At 36.9% G+C, this 27,761-nt stretch overlaps 1 protein-coding gene across 4 annotated transcripts in view; it reads left to right on the top strand.

Moving 5' to 3' along the window:
- Positions 1–27,761, top strand: part of CDKAL1 (CDK5 regulatory subunit associated protein 1 like 1) — a 701,044-nt gene that overhangs the window by 196,507 nt on the left and 476,776 nt on the right. For all 4 annotated transcript variants that reach the window (XM_054490535.2, XM_063665866.1, XM_063665867.1 and 1 more), the window contains exon 6: positions 6,942–7,038. In XM_054490535.2, coding sequence (XP_054346510.1) covers positions 6,942–7,038 — 97 coding nt within the window. The remainder of the gene's footprint in view (positions 1–6,941; positions 7,039–27,761) is intronic.

Genomic DNA, 27,761 nt, shown 5'->3' on the forward strand with positions numbered 1-27,761 from the left:
ACAGGTGTGAGCCACTGTGCCTGGCTGACAAGCATCTTCTTATAAGTTTGAGGAATCATTCCCATTGTCTGCACTTGGTTCACTTTGGAGCCATAAGGCTAGTTAAGCCCCTCTGATGCTTGTTTTATTTTTACTGTACTTCTCATTCATTACTCATTGTGCAAGCACCACAGTCACCATTTTCTAATTTCTGCAGGTACCACCTTTGACATTTTTCCATCGTTTACTTTTCTGCCCATCATTTTTCCCCTGTAGTTTCTTTTTTAAACTTTTTGTATGTGTCTCATTGAATTTCTCTTTCTATAATGAACCAACTTTTTAAAGACCCTTAACCTCGTCACAGAAGTCTGTATCTGTATCCTCATTTCTTCCCCTTAAAATAAAGCTACAAAACATTTAAACTAATCTTTCACAGACCCTTGTTGCCCTTGTAAAGCAGATGGAAACACAGTAACAGGTCTCACTGTAGGTTGGGGAGGACTCTTAGTCTCAGCTGCCCAGCCGCCCCAGTGCCCCTGACCTTATCCCTCAGGGACCTCGGTGGGAGTCAGGGTAATGAAGTCATGCTTTCAGGGAAAACCACTTCTCCTGCATAACATTGGTATCCTTGGGTCTCTTGATAAAGGTGCATGATGACTGTCCCACAGCTACTTGCAGCTGTCCTTGCCACCTCCACATCTCTGTTCTTCCATTCTTCCCTTTTACATGAAAACTTGGCTTCTAAAGCATATTTCTTTCTTCTCGCTCTAAACTGTGAACTTTAGATCAGTGACTCTCTTTGTATCTTTATTTTTCCTTGTGTCTGGCATGTGATACATGAACAAATTGTAGAATGAAAACATGAAATGCTTGTGAACAAAAGTTCTCTGAAAAAGGGATTTGGAGGAAACAGACTTTATTCCAGTGCACCATGACACCCGGCTATTTGCAGCCTTTAGTGTAAAACAAAGGTGCATTCTAGAGAATGAAGAGGAGGCTTGAGTTGTATAACAAAATTTCCCACCCAGGTTTCCAATCAGGTCCATTTGTGCAAATGAAGGATTGAAACTTGCTTAGTTTTGATTGGCCAACACAGCTGAGTTCTGATTGTTGAATGCAATAGGGTTTCTGAAATGTGATATTCATGGAACCCGGAGATCTTGGGTGCTCCTGCCAGCTCCAGCACTAACTATGGAAACTGTTGGACTTTAGGCCTCAGTCATTGCATCTTCTTAAATCTTAATCTTCTCATCTGTGAAATAAGGGAATGATATTTTGTCATCTTTAAGTATTTTTTATTATGCTATGAATTTTAAGATTTTGTACAGGCCGGGCGTGGTGGCTCATGCCTGTAATCCCAGCACTTTGGGAGGCTGAGGTGGGTGGATCCCTTGAGGTCAGGAGTTTGAGACCAGGCTGGCCAACATGGTGAAACCCCGTCTCTACTAAAAACACAAAAATTTCCCAGGTATGGTGGTGCACGCCCATAGTGCCAACTACTCAGGAGGCTGAGGCAGGAGAATCAATTGAACCTGGGAGATAGAGGTTGTAGGGAGCTGAGATTATGCCACTGCACTCCAACCTGGGCATCAGAGCGAGACTGTCTCAAAAAAAAAAAAGAAAGAAAAAGATTTTGTACAAATTGTTTCTTCCATTTGATTTTTGGAAGACAAGAGGGAAAAGCTTCTTTATGTTTTCTATATTATTCAAGTTAATGCTCTAGAAAAGAGTACATCTCTTTATTTAGAAATATGTTTCAAGGAAAAATGACCCATTATATTAAATTTATATTCAGTTTTTATATTAGCATTTCAAGGCTATCTGAAATGAAGACATGGAAATTAATACTATTTTAAATTTTCTTAAGGTATTATTCTTATCACCATTCATATTTTGCAGGATAAAAGCTTTTAAAAATATGTCTGTAGCTTTTATTAACCTGAACAAAGCTAACCAGACAAAAAGAACAAGCTGTAAGAAGGGACTGTTGAGAAAAAAAATACTGTGTGAATTTGCATTAAAACTTAGCTACTTTATTTGGTGACTTGTAAAGTATGGCATTGATATTCCATGACGGCTATGATTTTGGCTTAGATTATAGTTCTGGTCTGCCTTAGAATTTTAAAGCCAAATTAAAAAAAAATAACGAAATAATTTTTTCTCCAAAGCCAATGTAATTCCACGTCATTGCCAAGGCTGGTCTCAGACGCCTTCCTGGGCTCAAGCTATACACCTGCCTAGGCCTCCCAAAGAGCTGGGATTAAAGGGGCAAGTTGCTGCACCTCTTCTCTTTTTTTTTTTTTTTTTTTTTGAGATGGAGTCTCACTCTGTCGCCTGAGCTGGAGTGCAGTGGTGCGATCTTGGTTCACTGCAACTTCCATCTCCCTGGTTCAAGCAATTCCCTGCCTCAGCCTCTCGAGTGGCTGGGATTACAGGTGCATGCCACCATGCCCGGCTAATTTTTTTGTATTTTTAGTAGAGTTGGGTTTCACCATGTTGGCCAGACTGGTCTCGAACTCCTGACCTTAGGCAACCCACCCGCCTTGGCCTCCCAAAGTGCTGGGATTTCAGGTGTGCGCCACTGCGCCCAACCTTCTCTTTTTTTAAAAACTAATTTCAACTTTTATTTTAGATTCAGTGGGTACATGTGCAGGTTTGTTACATGGGTGTATTAGTTCATTCTCACGCTACAAATAAAGACATACCTGAGACTGGGTAATTTATTAAAAAAAGAGGTTTAATTGACTCAGTTCTGCATGGCTGAGAAAGCCTCAGGAAACTTACAATCATGGCAGAAGACACCTCTTTACAGGGGAGCAAGAGGCAGAATGAGAGCTGAGCAAATGGGAAAGCCCCTTATAAACCATCAGATCTCATGAGAACTTACTATCATGAGAATAGCATGAGGGAAACGACCCCTATGATTCAATTGCCTCCCACTGGGCTCCTTCCATGATATGTGGGTATTACGGGAACTACAATTCAAGATGAGATTTGGGTGGGGACACAACCAAACCATATCAATGGTATAGTGTGTGAATTACTTAATCATGCACATCAATTTTTCTTTTAATTTTTTGGTGTTCTTATTCCCTTAAAATAAGCTTTCGCCTATTTCATGTCACGAGAACATTGTCCCTGAGTTGTTATATATTGGCTGTACTGTTTTCAAGTATTCTGCATAACTAATTACGTAGTGGTTATTACCCTGATTAAGTGCTATGTTAAGTGCTAACCACAGTTTTTATTGTCATAGTATCATTGGTTCTTTGTTTTTACCTATTATTTTTGATCCTATAGAAATGTTTGTACACCTCTATAAAACTGTAATGTTTTATATTCAGTTGGATTATCTCACACTTTGACACTGCTGCATCCACTGTCATCAACTATCATTTTGAAATCTACCCTCATTTATTCTCAGCCAGACAACTTGCATTTCAGAGATTTGATGGGCATTGCCAGAATCTCAGATTCAGTGTGTCCTATGTTAATTTATTACCTTCTGTCCCAATACTCAGCTCTGATAACCAGTGGAACAACTATTTCTTTGTTTTTTTTTTTTTTCTCTCTCTGTTTTCTTAAGCTGTGGATTAGCAAACTATTAGCAAACTATGGCCTGCTGCCTGTTTTTGTAAATAAAGTTTTATTAATATTAGACGGCCATTCATGTAAGTATTGTCTATGGCTGCTTTTGCACTAAGGTGGCAGAATTTAAGAAGTTGCAACAGAGACCTTATGACCAGCAAAGCTAAAAGTATTTACTTTTGGGCCCTTTATAGAAAAGTTTGCTGACCCCTACTTTAGACTAAAACTTTGGCGTTACCTTTGATTCCTCCTTTGGTATTTTTCAAGTATATTTTAGCAAGAGAAATAATCTCCATTTCTGTAATCATCATCATCTTTTTAAAAATCTTCCGGCCGGGCGTGGTGGCTCACGCCTGTAATCCCAGCACTTTGGGAGGTCGAGGTGGGCGGATTACGAGGTCAGGAGATCGAGACCATCCTGGCTAACACGGTGAAACCCCGTCTCTACTAAAAATACAAAAAAAATTAGCCGGGCCTGGTGGCAGGCACTTGTAGTCCCAGCTACTCAGGAGGCTGAGGCAGGAGAATGGCGTGAACCCGGGAGGTGGAGCTTGCAGTGAGCCAAGATAGCGCCACTGCACTCCAGCCTGGGCCACAGAGCGAGACTCCACCCCCCCCCCCCCAAAAAAAACAATTCTTCCACATGCGTTCTGGTTCTCTGATCCTTTTGCCTAGGGTATTAAATTAATTTCCTCACCTCCTGGCTTCTTTTCCCCTTCTATTTAGGGCAAACAGAAGGGGAATGTCAATGTCAAATGTATTGACATTTTACACTATGTCACCAGTGTTATGTTCTCAAAGTTCCACTCTGCCACCAAAACTTAAGAGATTTCCATATCGCCCACAAAATTAGAAACTCTTGAGCCTCTTAAGATCCTTTCTACAGAAAGAATAAGGCCTCTCATTCTCCCATATACAGAAATTATTTCTATTAATATAATGAAATACTTTCCCCCTCCTTGTCTTTGTTCATGCTCTAACAACTGCCCTGAGCTTTCTCTGCCTCCACCTCCATTTTTCCTATTCCTGTCTTGCCAATAAAATCCTCCTAGATTTCTTCATGAAGCTTTTTCCTGTGTTTTCCTTTCTGCATATTCTTTTTGCCTTCGTGGTATGTTAGCTGTCCATCTCTCTGTCACCAAGGACACCTTACTCAATGCTGTGTTTTTTATGTTCTTTTATATTTTAAATATTATAAACCGTAAGCTTGTTGGGTGCAAGGCACTTGTCTTCTTCATTACCGTGTTCTCTTAAACACTCAGCGTAATAATGTCTTAGATATGCTTAATGAGTAATTGAATAGCATTTTAGGAAGCAGGCTTTTTAAATTTGGATTTAATTATTAGTCATCTCAACGTCTCTCTTGGATGTTTGGCAGCGATTCTAGGTGTTATAATGAAAGTTCTTGAAGAAACTTGATGTTAACGTCTTTGTATACATGGCTAATGAAAATGGAAAGATTTTTTTGTTTGATAAGGTATTTCACATTTAATACAAGAAAAGTATTTATATGCAATGATGTGCTTGGTACTGATAAAAATTAAAACCAGGCGGCAGAGCCAGGCAATAATTCTCTTGGATGTGTTACGCAATCTACCAAAGTCAGATTTGTTTTTATTTCGTTAACAAGCTTTTTCAAGATTCCAAGAAGAAAAATTATACCAAAGTGTTCTAAGAAGCTATTGAAATGAAATGCAGGTGCTGTTAAAATAGTATTTTGTACTCTGTCTATTCATTTATTTAATCATTCTCTCTGTACTTCCCAGAAAATTTTGATGTGGCTGTTTATCACAAAGAGCCCAATTTTTTGTTGGCATCTAGTTCTGAATTTGTACTCTTGAAAAAGTTGACAAAGACAAAGAAGTGTGCCACGTTTAGAGACCTTTCACTTTATAGTAGTATAGTTTAATGTCACACCTACAGAAACTGAGCTGCTAATACCCTTACCTTTCTCAGCTGGTTTCAGAAACCTAGAGGTTGCTTGTAGTGGTGGGAGGAGGGACCCAATTTGGTACATAATACGCAGTGCCCAAAGACTCAGCAATAAAAGTGAACAAAGCATCAAAACACACTCCAAAACCCATACACATGCAAAAGAATTAAAGACTTGAAAATTTAATTTTAAGATGGGCAAAGGATTTGAGTAGTTTCTAGGAGAGGATATAAGTTCTGCTTTATTCACTACTGTCTTCTAGCACAAAATAAATGTTTGCTATATATATGCATACCCGAATGAATAACGTCACATCAAAACATATTGCTAGCACCCTCTTGAGTAAAGAAATGCTTAAAAAATAGCCATATATGTATACTTTTGAACCAGTATTTCTACTTCTTAGTTGTTTTTTTTTTTTTTTTTTGATACACGGTCTTGCTCTGTTGCCCAGGCTAGAGTACAGTGGCGCCATCATCATCAGTGGTGCTCACCACAACCTTGAACTCCTGGGGCTTCAGTGCTCCTCCTGGCTCAGCCTCCAGAGTAGCTGGGACTACAGACATGCCCCACCATGCCTGGCTAATTTGTTTATTTTTAGTAGAGACAAGGTCTCGCGATGTTGCCCAGGCTGGTTTCAAACTCCTGGGCTCAAGTGATCCTCCCGCCTTGGCCTCCCAAAGTGTTGGGATTACAGGGGTGAACCACTGCACCCAGTTACTTAGAATTTATACTAAGGAAATAATTACACGACAGAGTGGGGATTTCACATGTAGGTTTCTGTAATCCAGAAATATTTTCTCAAATATTCAAATATGTTTGTATGTACAAAGCACCAGCTTGTTTTCCCATATATGCTTGCATATGTGAGGGATAGTCTTGTGCCTGGAAGTAAGCATATGCAGTCAACTGTAGCATGTCTCTAGGGAGCAGGACTGAGGAGACAGGGGAATTACTAGCATGTGGGGTATTATACCTTTTATTTACTCTTCTCCGTTTCAATTTTTTCAAAGTGTTATTTTACTTTTATATTGGTCAAAAGACTAGGAAATAGTCTATTAAGTTTTAGGCATATTTTCTTTAACATTTAAAATAAGTAACCTACTTAGAGAGTTAGCTTGCCTATCTGGAAAATGTAGTTTTCAAGAATGATTCATATCCTTGGGAATAAAGTAAAAAATAATGATTTTTTTTTGTTTTATAATGAGACGGTAATGAATGGCATTATCAGATTGGACTGCTGTTGTGTTCTTTAATGCTACGATAAATAGACATATTGTACAGAAGTTTTATTATGTGTTCTTTAACCAGTGGTAAGAAAATCCTGTTTCATGTGAGATAGGCCTATTATTATTTGGAGAACTAATATGCACTAACAACAGTTACCAAGAGTATACCCATGAGCAAAGGAATTCACATTGTTTTCTCTTCAATCTTTTAGAAAAGCTCAAGAGGAGAACAAGAAAATTGTAGTGGCTGGTTGCGTTCCTCAAGCCCAGCCTCGCCAGGACTACCTTAAGGGACTGAGTATCATTGGGGTAAGCCTGTACCTGATGCAAAAAGAGAAAATCTTCTATTGTTAACACCTGTAATAGCCCCACATTTTATTTTCTATTTGTAGGTTATTTATAAGCTATGTTACACTTATGGCTGTCCTAAACATATTTTCCTTATTGTCCCTGAAATTGTCATTTCTGTGTAACTTTTTCACCTTAGCACAAAAACGTGTGTTAGTTTCTCTCAAAGAAAGAGCAACACAATAAAAAGCCATAGTGTGGAATTTACATCCTTTAATAACCCGGTCTTTGGCTGTCTATTACCATCACTTTCCAAGTCATTACAGTTTTTCCACCTCACTCAGCTACTTGCTTTTCACCCCCTAGTACGTCAGTGCCTTTTTTCAAATGCCCCTCCTCCCTTATACCTACCACCACAAGTCTCAGCTCCAACAATACAACATTCTGTAAAGCCTTTTCTGCCTACTCTGTGTAGTCCTCCATAATTTTCTCTAGTTTCTCTTTGCTTACTGTGCAGTTACCTGTCATATAATTCTTTGAATAAAGCCCATCTGTCTATTTAAATTGTTAGCCTCATGAGAATAGTTTTTCAATCTTTTTTTAAAACTCTCACCATGTTTCTCTAGCCTTTCCCGTGATACCTGGCACATAGTAGGCACTCAATAAGTGTTTGTTGATTGCCTGAAAAAAATCTTCCCATTGTATTTCTGTTAGCATACTTTTTTTTTGGTGGGGGGGTGGGCAGTCAGCTCTGTGAAGTAAGGAGACTACTGTCTATTCTCTCTCTCTTGTTCTTTGTAGTCAATTACTCTTTACAAAATGCCCTGAAGTAGCTGATATTCAGTCAATATTGGTTGATCAAATGATGGTGCTTCTTCCTTCCCAATATTCTGCTGAAGCTGTAGGTGATAAGCTCAGCAATGTTGTTTGTTTAAAAAGGCTACATTAATTTAAAAAAATGTGTAAAAACATCATAAGCTCATAGAAGAAGTTTACATGATTAATTGGCATCTGCTTTGAACTTTATGATAGATTTTTCCTTATTTGATATACTACTGACAGGTTCTTGTATCATGTTCTCAGTGTAATGAACTTGTTTTCTGCTGTGAAGTCCTTACCCCACTAGCAAATTTAATAATCTTTGAACAAACATTCTCACTTTCTACAAACAGAACCTGAATGTTTGGTAACTTTAGTTTGTTTTCACCATTTGTCTGTTTGCATTTTGATTTCTCTTGGTTTAAGGAATGAAATGAATATGGGACTCCCGAGTTATCTTTTCATGTCAGACCAACTTTCTCTATAAACATAATCCTGCTGTGGTAGGGAAATAGGAAACTAGTTGGAAGTCTTTTTTAGAGATGGAATGTGGTAAAAACTTGGAGTTGATCTTAGATTTCATCTCAAGGAATTAAGTTAGAGAATAGCAGAATTTCTCTAGTATGGCAAAAGGCTCTTCTCTGCATACATTATGGCAACATTTTTTAAAACTCCATTGTGTGCAGGGAAAAGCATATGTTAGGATGTACAGGAGATTCTCCAGATACAGTGTAAGGGAGGACACTCAGTGCCATTAATGTGAGTTCATTTGCCAATGTCACAGCTTTGTGTCGGTCCAGTTTTCAGGGCTGACATAAAGCTGTGACACTGGCAGATAAACATTTTTTTTTCTATTTAATCCTGGACCTTTGTTGTTCTGTGGTTAACATTCATTTTCTTTAAACTTCTATTTTAAGTTCAGGGGTACATGCACAGGTTTGTTATACAGGTTAAACACGCATCTGTTGTACAGGTTATTTTTATCACCTAGGTACTAAGCCTTTTACTCATTAGTTATTTTTCCTCATCCTCTACCTCTTCCCACTCACTACCCTCCAGTAGGCCCCTGTGTGGTGTTACCCCAGTGTGTCCATGTATTCTTATCATGTAGCTCCCACTTAAAAGTGAAAATATATGGTATTTGGTTTTCTGCTCCTGCGTTAGTTTGCTAAGGATAATGGCCTCCAGCTCCATCCATAGTCCTACAAAAGACATGCTCTTGTTTTTTTTTATGGCTGCATAGTATTCCATAGTGTTTATGTACCACATTTTCTTTATCCAATATGTCATTGTAGGTTGATTCCATGTCTTTGCTATTGTGAATAGTGCTGCAGTGAATATTCACATGCATGTGTTTTTATGGTAGAATGATTTATATTACTCTGGGTATATACCCAGTAATTAGATTGCTGGGTCAAATGGTAGTTTTGCTTTTAGCTCTCTGAGGAGTTGCCACACTGCTTTCCATAATGGTTGAACTAATTTACCCTCCCACCAACAGCGTGTAAGTGTTCCCTTTTCTCCACAGTCTTGCCAGCATCTGTTATTTTTTGACATTTTGATAATAGCCATTCTGACTGGCATGAGGTAGTATCTCATTGAGGTTTTGATTTTCATTTCTCTAACAATCAGTGACACTGAGCTTTTTTTCATATGCTTGTTAGCCGCATGTATGTCTTCTTTTGAAAAGTGTCTGTTCATGTCCTTTGCCCACTTTTTAATAGGGCTGTTTGTTTTTTCTCTTGTAAATTTGTTTATGTTCCTTATAGATGCTGGATATTAGACCTTTGTCAGATGTATGGTTTGCAAACATTTTGTGCCATTCTGTAGGTTGTCTGTTTACTCTGTTGAGAGTTTCTTTTGCTGTTTTGTTTTGTCATATAGTCCCATTTTGTTACCACTAGTAGTCTTTAGGTTTATCTTATTTTGTTCATTTACAATTGGAGAAATAAGAACACATTTTGAAAAGTGAGTAGAAATAAAATCTATATTTCTATCACCATAATGCATTTATAATTTTGCTTATCTTCTTCAGACTTAACCTTTGCATCTTTTACTTAATTGTAATCTCAAAACTATTTTGTATTCTTATTTCTCGATGTTATTTCATGAGTTTTTTAACTATTTTAAGTGTGGCATTAGTGTTCTATTGAAGGATATAACGTAATTTACCTATTTCTTAATTATTGTATTTAAGAATTTTCTAGTTTTTAGGAAATATACATAATACATTAATGCTCTCACTGGTCTTTTAAATTTTTTAAATTTAAAATTGGTATATTTTGAAAAGTTTCTGAAAGTGGGGTCACACTATCATTAACATTTCAGAGGTGTAATTTAATTATATATTTACCAGCATTAAATATTATTAAAGTATAAGATTATTATTTGCTAATATCATTTTGTAGAGCATTTTTTTCTGTGGCAGGTATATTACATTTTATTTATCATCACTGACTTTTTATATATGAAAATTATGTCCACATAACTGAAAATTTTGAAAACAAATTACAAATTAGGAAACAAAATTATCTAAATTTTATCCTTAGAGAGACCTACTTTTGAATAGAATTGTTCTGTAGAATTGCTATAAAACTAGAAACCTTCTCAAATATAGTGAGTTACAGTGAAATAAAGAAATGAATTATATTTTATACAAAGAGAAAACAATTCTGAAGTCCAAAAAGAATAGCTCTTTAAATTCAGTGGCGGGAAACTATTTTTAGCAGGAAGTTTAGAATTATATTGCGTGATTGAGTAAAGAATGCTATTCCTTCACAAAATTTCTATGATGGGAGGATGTTAATAGAGTTGGAAGGAAGAACAACTGTAACTGCATTCTTTGCTTTTACCTTCTGCTAGCCTTTATCTGTGTCACCTTACAGTACAGGAAGAATGTGTCAATTCTATTGACCAGGCAGTTAAAATAAAAAACTTCCATGAGGTGGGATCATTGGGTGAGCAAGCTGCTTATTGTACATCTGAGTTAAAGGACTTTTATTGTACTTACCCATGTTTGAAAGTGCTCATAGCATATTGAAAATGCTCATAGCATAGGCATTTAAGAAGATATTAATAGATAAAGAGAGAAATTACTACCATCATAACATGCTAGTTTCCATCAATATAAGCCTGTAGGAATGGGGCATTTAGTTTAGTAATCAAAACAAGGCAGTGTGGTGAGAACACGTGGTAAGCAGTTTTTTGACCTCTGGGCCTTTTATTATCATCTGTCCCACTCTCTCCTGAAATCACCTAGTTGTGATTAATATTATTTGTGTGATGGTGCGTGGAAAGAAAATAACAACATCGAAACCAGAAATAAAGCCTGCCATCCTCTGGGTCCAGATGCACTGGCTTTGGTGGCTGTAACCTCTGCACTTCTCCCATCTTGGAGCAAAAATCTGTGCACAAACCTGTCTAATTTCTTCACAATAGAAGCGGAGAGAGAACAGATTTGAAAACATATATGTCTTGAATAAAAAGTTTTAGCCAAAGCCTTTTTCACAAGATAAGAAACTATCTTAGCATGAAGTGAAGTTTAAGTTTTATATCTAGATGATGTACATTTCTGAGTGACCAGTATAGAATCAATATCTTTTTGTCTGTTTTCAGGATCTTGAAACATTTTACCTTACAGTTAAAAATTCCCTTTCTCTTTTAACAAATATAGTTAATCATCTACCTTAGAGTTTTCATGCAGTGCCATTTTTATTACTCTTATTTGTTTATGTCATTTATGTTAGCTGTAGATAGTTTCATATCTTGTGAATATATCTGTTTGAATGTTTCTGTTTTTCTTTTAGGCTAATTTGTTGGCAGAAAGTTTCTTTTAGATTAGTTAACCAGAACATAGGATGTTCTCTTAACATTTGCAGTAAAAAAAGAGTAGTAGACTTCAGGCATCAGAAAGCCTAGCTTCAAATCCTAGACCTGCCATATCATTATTTATTTGGTTCAGCAAGTACTTACTGAGTGCCTACTGTGTGCTTGGTGTACTGTTCCTTGCACAGTACTATGCAGGCACTGGGAATGCAGCAGTATATAAAATTGTCCCAGATCCCTGTCCTCACTGAGCTTATGTTCTGGTTCTTAGGGAGAGAATTCTGGTTTGAGTCCAGAACTTCTCCAGCTTCCTGGAGAATCTAGTCAGATGGGTCCCTAGACCACAGTGAGATCAATTAGCTGGGAATTTCTCTTTAAGGCTCAGATGGAAATGCCCTTGGTGTCTGCTGGTTGTGAGTTGTGTTAGGGAGAGATGAGTGAAACAATATTTATTTACTGAGTTCTTCTTCCTAAGGTAGTGTTATTTATCAGTTATTACAGTATCCATTGTTAACAGGAATAACATTTATTAGGAAGTTAGGCTCTCATTCTATTACTAGAAAGTGTGTTTATGAAATTGTGTGCTTTGTGTAGTTTTTCTGTGTTAATAACATGGACCGCATTTGAAGTTATTCTTGGTGTTAATTCACTGGACTGATCATTGTAACTAATTATAGTTCTAGAAATTCTAAATAAACTGCAAATTAATAGGTTGTAAAATGTTAAAACATGCAATTCACAATGGAATATACAATTTGATATTGAAAATTTGTAAATGACAAGACTTCCTCATGTGCCAGCTGTGAGCCCTGCAGGCAGGTGAACATTTTCTTTGGCGAGCCGAACAGAAATGTGGTTTAACACAGGTGTCCACTTATCTCAGGGACTATTACCAGGTTGATTTGCAGTGGTTAAACGTCTTTTCAGGCAGGCTGCTCTAATCTCGAAAAGTGAAACAGGATTGACTTTTGACTATTTCAAATGCGAGCACTTTAATTTTGAAAATTATGTGTACAGTTAAAGCTGCATTTGAACGGCTAAATTTGCAAATATTTCCATCGTACACCATGTTGCAAAAGGTAAACAGATTCACAAAGTGGAGCAGTGTCGCAGTAACAGTGGGGTCAGTATTGAGGGCAAGGCTTGAGGAACTCTCTCCTTCTCCTGTTTGCCCCTACTTCGAACATTTCTTCTTGCCATGTTCTATTTTTTTACCTTCCGTTGTCTAAAAGGTAGTATTGTGAGAGAATGACATGTAAATTTAAACATCCATTTATGTTTTTCCCTTCCTTGACCTGTTGGTTTCACTTTTTTTGGCATCTTCTAATCTCACCTGTATTCATACATGTTTCACCTATTGAATGATTAAAATGTAGTATATCATAGTGATTAAGAGTATGGATTCAGGAACTAGATTGCATGGGTTCATATCCCTGCAACACTGTTTCTTAGCTGCATGACCTTGTACAAGTTACTTAACCTCTTTGTACCTCAGTTTCTTCCACTGTTAAGTGGTGATAATAATAGAACCTGACTGAGTTTTTTAAGGGTTAAATCAATTAATATGGCCGGGTGCAGTGGCTCACGCCTGTAATCCCAGCACTTTGTGAGGCTGAGGCGGGTGGATCACTTGAGGTCAGGAGTTTGAGACCAGCCTGACGAACATGGTGAAACCCTGTCTCTCCTTAAAAAAAAAAAAAAAACAACAAAACACAATTAATACATGTAATTGTGCTTAGCACGGAGCCTGGCACATAGTGCTGTGTATTTGCTGTTTTTTAAAAAATTAACTAATGTACTTAGTAGTAGAATGAACATTGAGCACAACTATGTGCCTGGAACTAAACCATTTGCTGGAGATACTGAGCTGAATACAACATATATTCTCCCTAAAGACCATGAAATCTGAAGAGAGGTGCAAATCCTTGTGATTAATCTGCATAGGGAGAAGGGCTGTGGGCACACAGAGGATGCAGCCATGCTTTACATAGGCCTCTGATATTAAGTAGTGGTTTAATGAGTGGAGAAAGGAAAAAGGACTTTCAATCAGAAACAACAATATAAGAGTAGGCACCTGTGTGTAAGATGCCTGGAGGGGAATAGGATCATCAAGGAGTGAGTGGAGTGGGGAATGTTAAGAAGTGTAGTGCGGAGTTGTGCAGATGAGTGATGAGTACAATAGTGAGGGTGGAGAGAAGGAAGGGGGTTGCACTCAGTGAACCACAGGACAGGGTGAAACACTGTGTTGGGGCAGCGGGGGAGGATAGCATGAACAGGTGAAGGCAAGAAGCAGTATAATGTACTGGTTGTCTCTTCATGCCCTTTGTTCATTATCTGTCTGTTTTTTTCTTGTATGTTCATGATATCAGTTTTTTCTTATTTGAATCACATTTATTGAGGTGTAGTTAACAGTTAAATTCACTTTTGATGAATTTGGACAGTCACCACATAGTTTCCATTGTGCTAAAAAGTTATCTTATGCCCTCTCGTATTCAACCATGTCTACTCTTCCCATGCCACCAGTCCTTGGCAACCATTGATGAGATCTCTGTTCCTATAGTTTTGTCTTTTTGAGAATGTAATATAAATGAATATATTATTTGTGTTTTTTTTCTTTTCCTTAGCACAGTGCCTTCATCCATGTTGTTTCATTTATCATCCATGTTGTTTCATTTATCAGCAGTTGTTACTTTTTAGTGCCTAGAATTATTTCACTGTGCGGGTGGACCACAGTTCATCTCTTCACCAGTTGATGGATATGTGTGTTGTTTTCAGCTAAAGGCTATTACGAATAAAGCTTCCATAAACATTCATCCACAGGTCTTTGTGTAGATACATGTTTTTATTTTTCTGGGGTAAATAAATACCTGGGATTGCCAGGTCATATGGTAAGCATCTCTTTTGCCTTTTAAGAAGCTGCCATTGTTTTCCAAAGTGGCTATTCCATTTTGCATTTCTATCACCAGTCCCAGCTGCTTCACATCTTAATCAGTACTTAGTATTGTCAATTTTTAAAAAAATTTGACAATTCTACTAGGTGTGTTAGTGATGTCTCATTGTAGTTTTAATTTGCTTTTCTCTGTTGACTAATGATGTTGAGCATATTTTCATGTGCTTCTTTGCCATCTATATATCTTCGGTAAGGTATTCAAATCTCCTATAGGACCTATGTCCAGGAGATATAATGACTCCAACTAAATAGTAAGAAATCAACCTGTTTTAACATGGAGAAAATATTTGTCAGTCTTTTTTTTCTTTCTTAATTTTTAAAATTTATTTTAAAGAGATATGAGATTCACTTTGTTGCCCAGGCTGATCTCAAACTCTTGGGCTCAGATCCTCCTGCCTTGGCCTCCCAAAATGCTAAGATTATAGGCGATCATTAAAAAAAAAAAATGCCCTCTCATATTCAACCATTGTATCTCATTAATATATATTTTTAAAAATAAATTTTGTTGTACATATTTGTAGTTTGTAACATGATGTTTGGGATACATATATAATGAAGCAGATTTATATATCAGTCATCTCAGATTTACTATTTTTATGTCAAGAGCAGCCAAAATCTGCTTATTTAGCACAATCCCTAACCCATTTCCAGCTCTCCCTCCCTTGCCTCTGGTAACCACTGTTTTTCAATTATTTCTGTGTATTTGAGCTTTTCCTTTTTTTATCCCACACATATCTAAGATCATGCATTATTTTTCTTTCTGTGTTTGTCTTATTTCACTTAGCATAATGTCCTCCATGTCTTTCCATGTTGTGGCAAGTGGCAGGATTTCCTCCTTTTTAAAGGCTGAATAATATTCCATTGTATAGATACACCACAAGGCACTTAGGTTATTTTCAATCTGGGATGTTGTGAATAATGCTGCAATGAATATTGGAGTAGAGATACCTTTATGAGGTAGGGATTTCATCTCCTTTTGGTATATACACAGAAGAGGGGTTGCTGGCTCATATTTGTCATTTTTTATTGTGTTTTAAAATTTTGATATAGTTAGAAACATAGAGTTTTGGAGGGTGGGTGGGTAATTTGTAATGTGGTTTCAACATTTGAAAGCTATGTTCCCCAAGGGAACATGTCTGATAAAGTGTCTAATGTTTTCTCTGTCTCTCTCACCTTTTTTTAAAATACGAAAAGGATTTATCCAACTGTCAATCCATTTGTGTGTTACTGTGATGGACACTTATTGATAGGCTCTGTAGAGCCATGGATTTTATTATTATTTTACATATTTATATATACTGTACATTTACCTTCTCTGCCTAGTACAGTGTCTAGCTTAATATTTTTTGAGTGAGTATTAAATTATAAGATATGGATTTAACTTTAATTTTTTTCATATTGTTCCTAGTTATTCCAGCAGCATTTGTTTAAAAATTTTTCCTTTTTCCTTTTGCTAACTCTATCATATGTTTATGTGTTCCTTCCTCTCCCCTCCCCTTCCTTCCTTTCCCCTCTCCTCTTTTTTCTTTCCTTCTCTTTCTTTTGAGGCAAGGTCTTACTCTGTCCCTGAGGATGGAGTGTGATGGTGCACTCATAGCTCACTGTAGCCTTGACCTTCTGGGCTCAAGCAGTCCTCCCACCTCAGCCTCCCAAGTAGCTGAAACTATAAGCACATGCCACCATGCTGAGCTCATTTTTAAATTTTTTGTAGAGATGGAGTTTTGCCATGTTGCCCAGCCTTGTCTCGACCTCCTTGGCTCAAGGGATCCTCCTGACTCAGCCTCCCAAAATACTGGGATTACAGGCATGAGCCACTGCGCCCAGCCCATGTTTATTTCTTAATTAGTATATTAGTTTTCTTTGCTGCTCTAACAGAGTATCACAAATGTAGTAGTTTATTTTTATTTATTTATCTTTATTTTCTTTTTTTTAATTAAATAGAAACAGGTTCTCACTATGTTGCCAAGGCTGGTTTCAAACTCCTGGACTTAAGCAATCATCCCACATTGGTCTCCCAAAGTGATGGGATTACAGGCGTGTGCCTCTACAGTCGGCTAAACGTAGTAGTTTAAAACAACACATATTGTGTTATCTTGCAGTTTTGGAGGTCAGAAGTTGGATGTGGGTTTTACTGGACTAATATAAAGGTATTAGCAGGACAGCATGTTTTTCTGGAGGCTCTAGGGTAGAGGCTATTTCCTTGCCTTTTCCAGCTGCTATAAGTTGCCGTGTTCCTTGGTTTGTGGGCCTTTCCTCCATCTTGAAAGCCAGCAACGCTGTCTCTTCCCCACACTTGTTCTGTCATTGCTTCATTCTGCCCACAGGTGGAAAAGGTTCTCAGGTTCTTTTGACACTCATGTGGTTACATTGGGCCTACCTGGATAATCCATGTTAATCTTATCTCAGTTCCCTAATCTTGATCACATCCAGAAAGTTCTGTTTGCCATGTGAAGTAACATATTCACAGGTTCAAAGATTAGGACTTGGATGTCTTTGGGAGATTATTATTCTGCCTTTTATGTATAACAGAAGTTATGTTTTGGCTTCCCTGGGCTGCATTGGAAGAAGAAGAATTGTCTTAGGCCACACCTAACATACGCTAACACTAACACTAACAATAGCTGATGAGCTAAAAAAAATCGCCAAAAAAAATCTAATAACGTTTTAAGAAAGTTTATGAGTTTGTGTTGGGCCACATTCAAAGCTGTCCTGGGCCACATGGGGCCCAGAGGCCATGGGTTGCACAAGCCTGATGTATAAAATTGTTTATTAATTGGTATTTTACATCTCTAATGTGTATTTGTTTTAGTTATAATATTACTCTGTGTTTAACTTTAGTATCACTTTTTAAATGATCTTTTAATTTGTAACATGTTCTGTTATTTAATAGGAGTATTCTGATGTCCCAAACAATGTTTCTGTGTGTGATTGAGCTTAGCCTGTTGAATTTTGTTTTTATTGCTGAAGGGGGTTTGTGCCTCCTTTACCCCTCACCCCTACAGAAAGTTTAATAGGTATTTTAGTTGCATTTAAGAGGAAGAGAGGTTCCTGGTACCGATCCTCATTTTACTGGCAACCTTCTAGCCGGGCTTCATCTTTCAATTAGTTGTTTTTATCTCCAACTCAGTATTAGTCACTCACTGGTACCATTCAGGTGAAATATGCCTTCAGTGTTATGAGGAGTGTACTGTCACATAACTTCTGTTGAAAGGGCTATTTCTACCTTTGGGGAAGAATCTTTTTGAATGAAGAGATTAAAGTGAAAATATACTGGGAGATGAGTATTAAAGTTAAATCACACATAACATCAAATGCTCTTTTGTGTTACACTGCAAACTTGCTCACAGGCTTGTGAGTTCAAGAAAAATCTTCTCATAGTGTTGAAACACATTAAGCTAGCTTAGTGACTGCTGTCAGCTTCCCCACATTTAAGGGATTTGGAAATTGAGCCTCCCCCATTACTATGTAAGGTAGGGACTTGGCTTAATAGAGAAGTTAATATTGAACTTTGACTTGTCAGATGCTGATTATTCAGTCAAACTTCCTTATGGTAAAGGGGAAACATCTGAACATATATTTGATGGAAAAGACTTCATATGTATAGTTCTTAATGGAGATGGAAAGAAGGGCATTTCTTTCCTTTTTTATTGTATATATTTAAGATGTACAATGTTGTTATATATACATAGTGAAATGATTACTAGAGTCAAGCAAAATAACTTATCCATCTCCTTCTGTAGTTACTTTTTATGTTTGTGTGTAGTAAGAGCACCTAATATCTACTCTTAGCAGATTTTCAGTATACAATATTAAATATAGCCCTGATGATGTAATTAGATCTCTAGACTTGTCCTACATAACTGCAACTTTGTACCCTTTGATCTACTTCACATTTTTCTCCTCCTCCCCACTCCGGTAATCCCCAGGCTACTCCCCGTTTCTCTGTATTTGACTTGTTTTAAGTAAAGATTTTACACACAATTGAAATCATGCATTTTTTTTTTCCCTGTGACTGGCTTAGTTTACTTAGCATAATGTCCTCCAGGTTCATCAGTGTTGTCACAAATGACTGGATATCCTTTTAAAAATGTTGAATGATATTCCATTACTTAAATATACCACAATTATTTTATTCATTCATCCATCGATGGATACTTAGGTTTTTTTCACCTCTTGGTTATTGTGTATAATGCTGCATTGAACTTGAGAGCACGGATATCTCTACAGAGTGCTGATTTCATTTCCTTTGGATATATAAAGATTGCTGGATCATATGGTAGTTCTGTTTTTAAGTCTTTGAGGAATCTTCATACTGTTTTCCATAACGGTTGTACCAGTTTACTTTCCTACCAACAGTGTGTAAGGGTTCTCTCTTCTCTACTTCCTCTCTGACACTCGTTATTTATTGTCTCTTTGGCATGGCCATCCTCAGTGAGGTGATAGCTCATTATGGTTTTGATTTGTCTTTCCCTAATCATTATGATGTTGACCACCTTTTTATATATGTTTTCATTGGCCATTTGTATGTTTCCTTTGGAAAAATGTCTATTCAGGTCCTTTGCCCATTTTTAAATAAGGTTATTTAATTATTTTGCCATTGAGTTGTATGAATTCCTTGTATATTTTGGATGTGAACCCGTTATCAGGTATATGGTTTGCAGATATTTTCTCCCAATCCGTAGGCTTCCTTTTCATTCAGTGGATTGCTTCCCTTGCTGTGCAGAAGCATTTTAGCTTGATGTAGTCCCATTTGTTTATTTTTGCTTTTTGTTGCCTGAGCTTTTGGTGTAATATCCAAAAAATCAGTGCCAAGGCCAATGTCAAGGATCTTTTTCCCTATGTTTAAGGAGAGAAGAGTTTCCTCCCAGGAATTTTACAGTGTCAGGTCTTACATTTAGACCTATAATCTGGAGCTGATTTTTATGTATGGTGTAGTATACAGATTCGATGCAGTTTCTATCAAAATTCCAATGACATTGTTTGCAAATATAGAAAAACAGTTCTAAAATTTGTATGAAATCACAGGAGACTCTGAATAGCCAAAACAGTCTTGAAAAAGAAAAAGTTGGAGACATAACACTTTCTGATTTAAAATTACAGTCTAAAGCTATTGTGGCTAGCAGTGGTTTGTGCCTGTAATTGCAGCAACTCAAGAGGCTGAAGTGAGAGGATCTCTTGAGGCCGAGAATTTGAGATAAGCCTGGGCAACATACTGAAACCTTGTCTCTAAAATAATAATAACGATAATAATAACAGTAACAAAAATTAGCCTGGCATGATGGCATACTCCTGTAGTTCCAGCTACTTGGGAGGCTGAGGCAGGAGGGTTGCTTGAGCCGAGGAGTTCCAGGCTGTGGAGAGTTCCAGGCTGTGGCGAGTTGTTGTGATTGTGCCACTGCACTCCAGCTTCAGCTTGGGAAAGAGAGCAAGACTCTGTTTCTAAAAAAAAAAAAAAAAGCTATAGTAATCAAAACAGTATGGTACTGGCATAAAAACAGACATATAGACGAATGGGGACAGAACAGAGAGCCTAGAGATAAAGCCAAGCGTACCAAGGATATGCACTCAACTAAAGTTTTTTCAACAAGCCCACCAAGAAGACACAATGGGGAAAGGATAATCTCTTTATGGTGTTGGGAAAACTGGGGAGCCACATGCAAAAGAATGAAACTGGACCTGGATGTCACTTTTTCCTTTTACAGATCAGTGGAGTTTTCAGGTAGTTTTAAAGTTTTGGTTGTGGTATTTTTTAATTGGAATTAAAATGACATTGTCTTTTTATTTATTTATATACAATCAAAATTAAGACAGCTAATAAGAAAGTACTTTGCATGTATGTTTATATATAATATTATATATAATATAATTATATAATATATAATATATAATTATATAATTATATATAATCATATATAATATAATTATATATAATATATAATTATATATATAATATTAATTATATGTATAATGTATACATATAAACATACATGCAAAGTACTTTCTTTTTAGCTGTCTTAATTTTGATTGTATATAAATAAATAAAAAGACAATGTCATTTTAATTCCAATTAAAAAATATCACAACCAAAACTTTAAAACATATATATAATATATAATATATAATATATATTATATATTATATTTTATATATATTATATATTATATATTATATATATTATATTTTATATATATTAATATATATTATATTATATATATTTTATATATATAAAAATATATAATATATATATTATATATATAAAATATATATATAATATATATATATATTTTGTATATATATAAAATGTATTAACTTCTTTTACTCCTGAAAGGATTTGAGGTATCTTGGGATAAAATCAAGAGATAGTAAAACCCCAGCCAGATTCATGAAGTCTTAATAAGAGTCATACCAACTAATAGAGAAATATGGACAAAGAGCAGTTTTTCACATTTTTAATATAATTAGCCTGAGCAATGTTGTTAATATTATTCTATTAACCCTCCAGTGGCTTTCATTTGCAAATAGAATAAAATTTAAACCACATAGCATGAACTGCAAGATCTCACATACTCTTTCTCCGATCATTATGTGACCTCATCTCTTACTACTGTGTCCCTAATTGCTGGCCTTCTTTTGACCACACAACCCATTTATGTTATTTCAGCCTCTCAGTCCTTGTACTTACTCTTCTGCTGGAGGTTCGCATTGATGCTTCTGTCAGTGGTTCAGGTCCCTGGACTGATGCTACCTATTCAGTAAGTTTAACTGGACTGCTGTAGAAAAATTTTGCTGTCTACCTCCTACCACTAATCCCAGATTTTCTTTTTTTTTTTTTTTTTTTGAGATGGAGTCTGACTCCATCCCCCAGGCTAGAGTGCAGTGGCGCAATCTCGGCTCACCGCAAGCTCCGCCTCCCGGGTTCACGCCATTCTCCTGCCTCAGCCTCCCGAGTGGCTGGGACTACAGGTGCCCGCCACCATGCCCGGCTATTTTTTTGTATTTTTAGTAGAGATGGGGTCTCACTGTGTTAGCCAGGATGGTCTCAATCTTCTGACCTCGTGATCTGCCCGCCTCGGCCTCCCAAAGTGCTGGGATTAGAGGTGTGAGCCACCATGCCCAGCCCCAGATTTTCTTTTTCTTTTTTTTTTTAAATAAAGATGGGTCTCGCCGTGTTGCCCAGGGTGGTTTCAAACTCCTAGGCTCAAACAATCTTCCCGCCTCAGCCTCCCAGAGTGCTGTGATTATAGGCATGAACCACCACATGTGGCCCCAGATTTTAATTTCTTCATAGTGTCTGTCATTGTAGCAAATGAAGATTTTCCATTATTTGCATGTTTCTTTCCCCTAATTAGACTATAAGGTCCATGAAGCAGGGATGTTGTATTTTTTGTTTGTTTGAGTCAAGGTTTCGCCCTGTCACTCTGGCTGGAGTGGAATGATGTGATCACGGCACACTACAGCCTTGACTTCCTGGGCTCAAGTGATCCTCCCAGCTCAGCCTCCCAAGTAGCTGGGACTACAGGCACATGCCACCACACACAGCTAATTTTTCATTTCTGTAAAGATGGTGTCTCTAGTTTTCCAGGCTGGTCCCAAACTCCTGGGCTCAAGTGATTCTCCCGCCTCGCCCTCCCAAAGTAGGGACATTGTATTTTTCACTGTTATGTCCCCAGTTACTAGAGCTTTGTAGTTCATGGTTAGTGTTTAACAAATATTTTTCAAATGAATGTATTTATGCCAATGGTGATTTGTGGGGGAGAGTTTGGAGAAAATAGTTGTTGTCTGAGTCTCTTGAAAGTTCAGGTTCAGTTGAATGGCATTTTATGGTCATTTAATAATAACCCCCATGTGCGTAGGAAAAGGGAGATTCATCAAGTGGACCACCTATCTGCCATTCCTGGACAAGATCTACTGGGAATCACTGGCAAAAGTCTATCTTGATATCCTTGTGCCTCAATTCTCTCAGCCTCAGAAATAACAGTACTATCAGCCAGGTGCGGTGACTCAACGCCTGTAATCCCAGCTCTTTGGGAGGCCGAGGCGGGCAGATCGCCTGAGGTCAGGAGTTTGAGATCAGTCTGGCCAACATGGTGAAACCCTATCTCTGCTAAAAATACAAAAATTAGCCAGGCATAGTGGCAGGCACCTGTAATCCCAGTTACTCAGGAGGCTGAGGCAGGAGAATCGCTTGAACCCGGGAAGTGGAGGTTGCAGTGAGCCGAGATTACACCACTGCACTCCAGCCTGAGCAACAGAGTGAGACTGTCTCAAAAAAAAGAAAAGAAATAACAGTACTGTCTCCTCCTGCCTAGTAGTGTTTGAGGATTAAGTGTGATAATGCACATGAAGTGTCAGTGTAGAGCATGAAACAGAGTAATTGTTCAAGAAATGTTAGCTGTCACTGTGTTATTTCTAGTCATTAACTTATCTAGCTGCTGGTTTTTCAGGAAAAAAGATACTTCAAGTGCATACTAAAACAGAGCCTTCGACTGCAGAGTAGTATCAGCTTGTTCTCTGGCAGCTTCAAATGAGTGGACTTTTTTTTTTTTTAAAGCCTAGTTGGCAAAATTGTGTTTGAGATGTATGTTCGTTTCCTAAGGCTGCCATAACAAATTACTGTAAACTGAGTGGCTCCCTTAGCCATTCCCTAAAGCTGCACTTTTCAGTGTGGCTGCAATAGCCACATTTGACTATTTAAATATGAATTAAGTTCCTCAGTAACAGTAGCCACATTTGAAGTCTGTAATAACCACATGTGGCTAGTAACTATCATAGTGGATGGCACAGCATATAAACATTTCCATCATTGCAGAAGGTCCTGCTGACAGCACTGCTCTGAGTGATTAGGATACTTTAGAATAGCATTTTTATTTGCTTTGGGTGCCATTGTATAGGCTTGTTTCTTCAATACATGTCTAGTTATAAATTTGGAATAGTTGATAATAGCTGAATAAAATATTTTTGTGGCTTTCTTTTTAAAGTTCTGCAGTAGAATGACTCATTAATGTTATTTATGAATTGTTTATACACCAACTCCTTTCTTCATTGTTGAGAACATATGGAGTCAGTAATAGAACATACTGCATGTCTTTTTTTGTGTATATTTATAACTAAGTGCCTCAAAGACACAAGATACCGTTTTATTTATTTTATTTGAATTACATGCTAGAGAATAAGCTCCTGTGTATTCAGGGCCTCAATTTATAGTATTAATTAAGAACAACTTTCCTTTTCTCCCAGAATGAGTTCAATATATTCTTCATTACTGTATGTGAATTTTGAGTTTGTTTTCTTGCTCTCGATTGTTTTTTCTTCTTTCTCTGCCTCCCACCCTTCATTTTTTTTTTCTCCTGACGTTTCCCTCTTCCATGTAACTCCCCCTCCCCTGAGTCTTCTCTCCCTTTCCCCTTGGTCTCCCCTTTTTTCCCTTTTCCCCATTGCTTCCTCCATTGTTTTCCTTACTGGAAACCAAAATGGACATAATATTTTCTTTAAATCATTTAATAAACTTCTCTTCTGTTTGTAATCAAGTACTTAAATTTTTTTTTATTTTATTTTACAGTTTTGGCAGATCTTTCTTTTTAAGGTCCTGGGGTTCCCACACACCATCCAGTGATTTAAATTATCATGTGTTGGCAATATCCCACTTCCTGCCATAAAAGCAAATGTAATCAAGTACTATTTTAAATTAGAGGATATATTTTCAGCTATATTTATTCAAGCAAATTCTGTATGACCATCAGGGTCGCCATCTTCATCAGGGCCATCTTCGTTTCTTCTGTGTGCATGCACACATGTACACACACACATACACACAAACACACACACACTCTCAGACTTTTCATTTTGATATATCACTCAGAAATTTTGCAAAAATAAAGAGTTCCTATATGCTCTTTACTCAGATTCCCCAAATATTAACCTTTTAACACATTTTCTCATTCTCTTTATGTGTACACATTTTCCCCCGATCCCGATCCTTGTGAAAGTGAGTTGCAAACATGATGCCCTTTTCTTCTAAATACCCATATATTTCAAAAGCTACAACACACTCTTAAATCACTATAGTACAATTATCAGTATTAATACAATACTATAAACTAGTGTATTAGCTTTATTCAGATATTGCCAATTGTTTCAATACTGTCCTTTATAGGAAATGAAAAGTCTCAGATTCATAGTAGCATTCAGGTCAGGTCTCTTCAGTCTCCTTTAATCTGGAACATTTCCTCAGTTTTTCCTTGACTTTCATGGCCTTGACATTAGAACCTTTGACCACTCTCAACTTTTTTTTTTCTGTTTGGTAATAACAACTTTACTGAGATATAATTCACACACTATGCAATTCACCCATTTAAAGTGTACAATTCAGTGCATTTTAGTTTATTCATAGAATTGTATGACCATTACCACAATCAATTTTAGAACATTTTCGTCATTTCAAAAAAAAACCCAGGTACTTCTTAGCACTGCCTTTCGTTCTCCCTCTGCCCATCCAAAGACAATCACTAACTGACATTGTCTCTGTAGATTTTCTTATTTTGGACATTTCCTATTGTGACCTTTTTGTCTGGCTTCTTTCACTTTGCATTTATAGCATGTAACCATACTTCATTCCCTTTTATGGATTAGTAATATGGTCAGGCACCACGTAACAACTTTAATCAACGATGTATATAAGTCAGTGGTCTCTTTAGATTATAATACAGTATTTTTACTGTACCTTTTATATGTTTAGATTCTTACCATTGTGTATCAGCTGCCTGCAGTATTCAGTACAGTAGCAGGCTATACAGGTTTGTAGACTAGGAGCAGTAGAGTATACTATATAGCCTAGCTGGGTAGTAGGCTGTACCGTCTGGGTTTGCGTAAGTACACTCTGAAGTTCACACAATGGAGCGTTGGCCTAATAACACGTTTCTCAGAACATATTCTGTCTTAGTAATGTGTTGCTGTATTTCATTATATGCATATGCCACATGTTGTTAATCTGTTCATCAATGGATACTTGCATTCTCATTTTTTGCCTATTATGAATAATGCTATTATGAACATTTGTGTACAAGTTTTTGTATGGACATGTTTTCATTTTTCTTGGAGTTATAACTAGGATTGACATTATTAGATTATATGGTAACTCTGTGTTTAATCATTTGAGGAACAGGCAGCTTGTTTTCCAAAGTGCTGCATCATTTTACTACATTCCCATCAGCAATGTATGAAGGTTCCAATTTCTCCACATTTTCACCAACACTCATTATTATCTGTATTTGTGTGTGTGTGTGTGTGTATTTTAAGAGACAGGGTCTCACTCTGTCACCTACACTGGAGTCCAGTGGTGTGATCATAGGTCACTGTAATTTTGAACTCCTGGGCTCAAGCGGTCTTTCCGCCTTAGCCTCTCAAGTAGTTGGGACTACAGGTGAGCACCACTGTGCCTAGCTAATTTTTAAAAATTTTTTGTAGAGACAGGATCTCGCTGTGTTGCCCAAGCCGGGCTCAAACTCCTGGCCTTAGTGATCTTCCCATATTGGCCTCCCAAAGTGCTGGGATTACAGGTGTGAGCCACTGCACCTGGCTGCCTGTCTTTTTGATGATAGTCATCCTACTGGGTGTGAAGTAGTATCTCATTGTGTTTTTTCAATAATGATAAACTGTACATAAAATACAATTGACCACTGTAACCATTTTTAACTGGCGTGGAGTACATTTACATTGTTGTGTAGTCATCACCACTATCCATCTCTAGAATATTTTCATTTTCTCATACTAAAACTCTATACCCATTAAGCAATAGCTCCCTATTCCTCCATTACGGTTTTGATTTTGCATTTCCTGGTTGGCTAATGATGTTGAGCATCTTTTCATATATTTATTGGCCATAAGTATATTTTCCTTGGAAAAGTGTTTGTTCCGATTATTTTGCCATTTTTAGTTGGGTTGTCTTTTTATTATTGAGTTGTAGAAGTTCTTTATAAATTCTAGATATAAGTTCCTTACCAGATATATGATTTATAAAAGTTTTCTCTCATTTTCTGTGTTGTCATGTTACTTTGTTGATGTTGTCCTTTGAAGTACCAAATGGTTTGAATTTTGATGATATCCAATTTATTTTTTCTTTTGTCATTTTGTTGTTTGTGCTTTGGCATTACATCTAAGAAATCAGTGTCTAATCTAAGATTCATGTAGATTTATGGCTGTGTTTTCTTCTAAGAGTTTTATAGTTTTAGCTTACCCTTAACTTTTTAACAGACTGCTTCCTCTGCATGTTCTGACTTTTCTCTAGAAATATGGCTTCTTATTCAGTCCATGTGCTACAAGAGTGGATGCAGTGCTTTTGAGCTTTTATATTTTTAACTGCATAGGAAAACATTTTTCTTTCTAGTTTCATCATGGAATTATCTTATATTTTATTCATTTTATTGTCTGTCTTCTATCCTTAATTGATATCTTGGTCATTCACCCACATCCGGTAGGAAATTTGACCAACTCTTTCTTATCCTATTCATGTCTTTATTATCTTTGGCAATCTGAGTGTCTGGATATAATGTCTTGGCAATATTGTCACCTCTCACTTCATCATACATCAGTTCCAGCGGTCATCACCTACACCTTGTTTCAGCAACCTATTCCCATTGCCAGATACTGGACCTTACTATTCTTCAGAAATACTAAATGCCTGTGTCTATATTCTAGTTGTAACTTTCTGTCCTTTTTCTTTTCTCTTTCCTTTTTTTCCCCTTCATTTTTTTCTTTCTCCAACCCCCAGCCACTTCATTTCTTCTTTTCTGGCTCTATTTCTTTCCCTGTCTAACCTATTTGCCAAACTTTGTCTCATCTAAAATGTATAGTCAACTTTTCTTGTTCCATTTTCTTTCTAGTCCATTCCACAAATCTCTTAGTGTTGTTTCATCAGTCCTTTCAACCATCCTGGTATAATTTAGATGCTCAATAATTGATGAGTGAATAAATGGTGGTATTAACAAACCTTGGGTCAATCTGTTTGTCTGTTTGGCTCCTACTGTAGAACTGCTGGGACTTGAGAAAAATTATAGCTCTACTTGGAGTTATTGTTATAAATTCATGGTCTCATATTTCAACTGGTGTCCCAATACTGTGTGGTGAATTTTATGTGTTCTTAGTCATCACTGTC

The sequence above is a fragment of the Pongo pygmaeus genome, chromosome 5, assembly GCF_028885625.2.
Source record: "Pongo pygmaeus isolate AG05252 chromosome 5, NHGRI_mPonPyg2-v2.0_pri, whole genome shotgun sequence".
Taxonomy (NCBI): domain Eukaryota; kingdom Metazoa; phylum Chordata; class Mammalia; order Primates; family Hominidae; genus Pongo; species Pongo pygmaeus.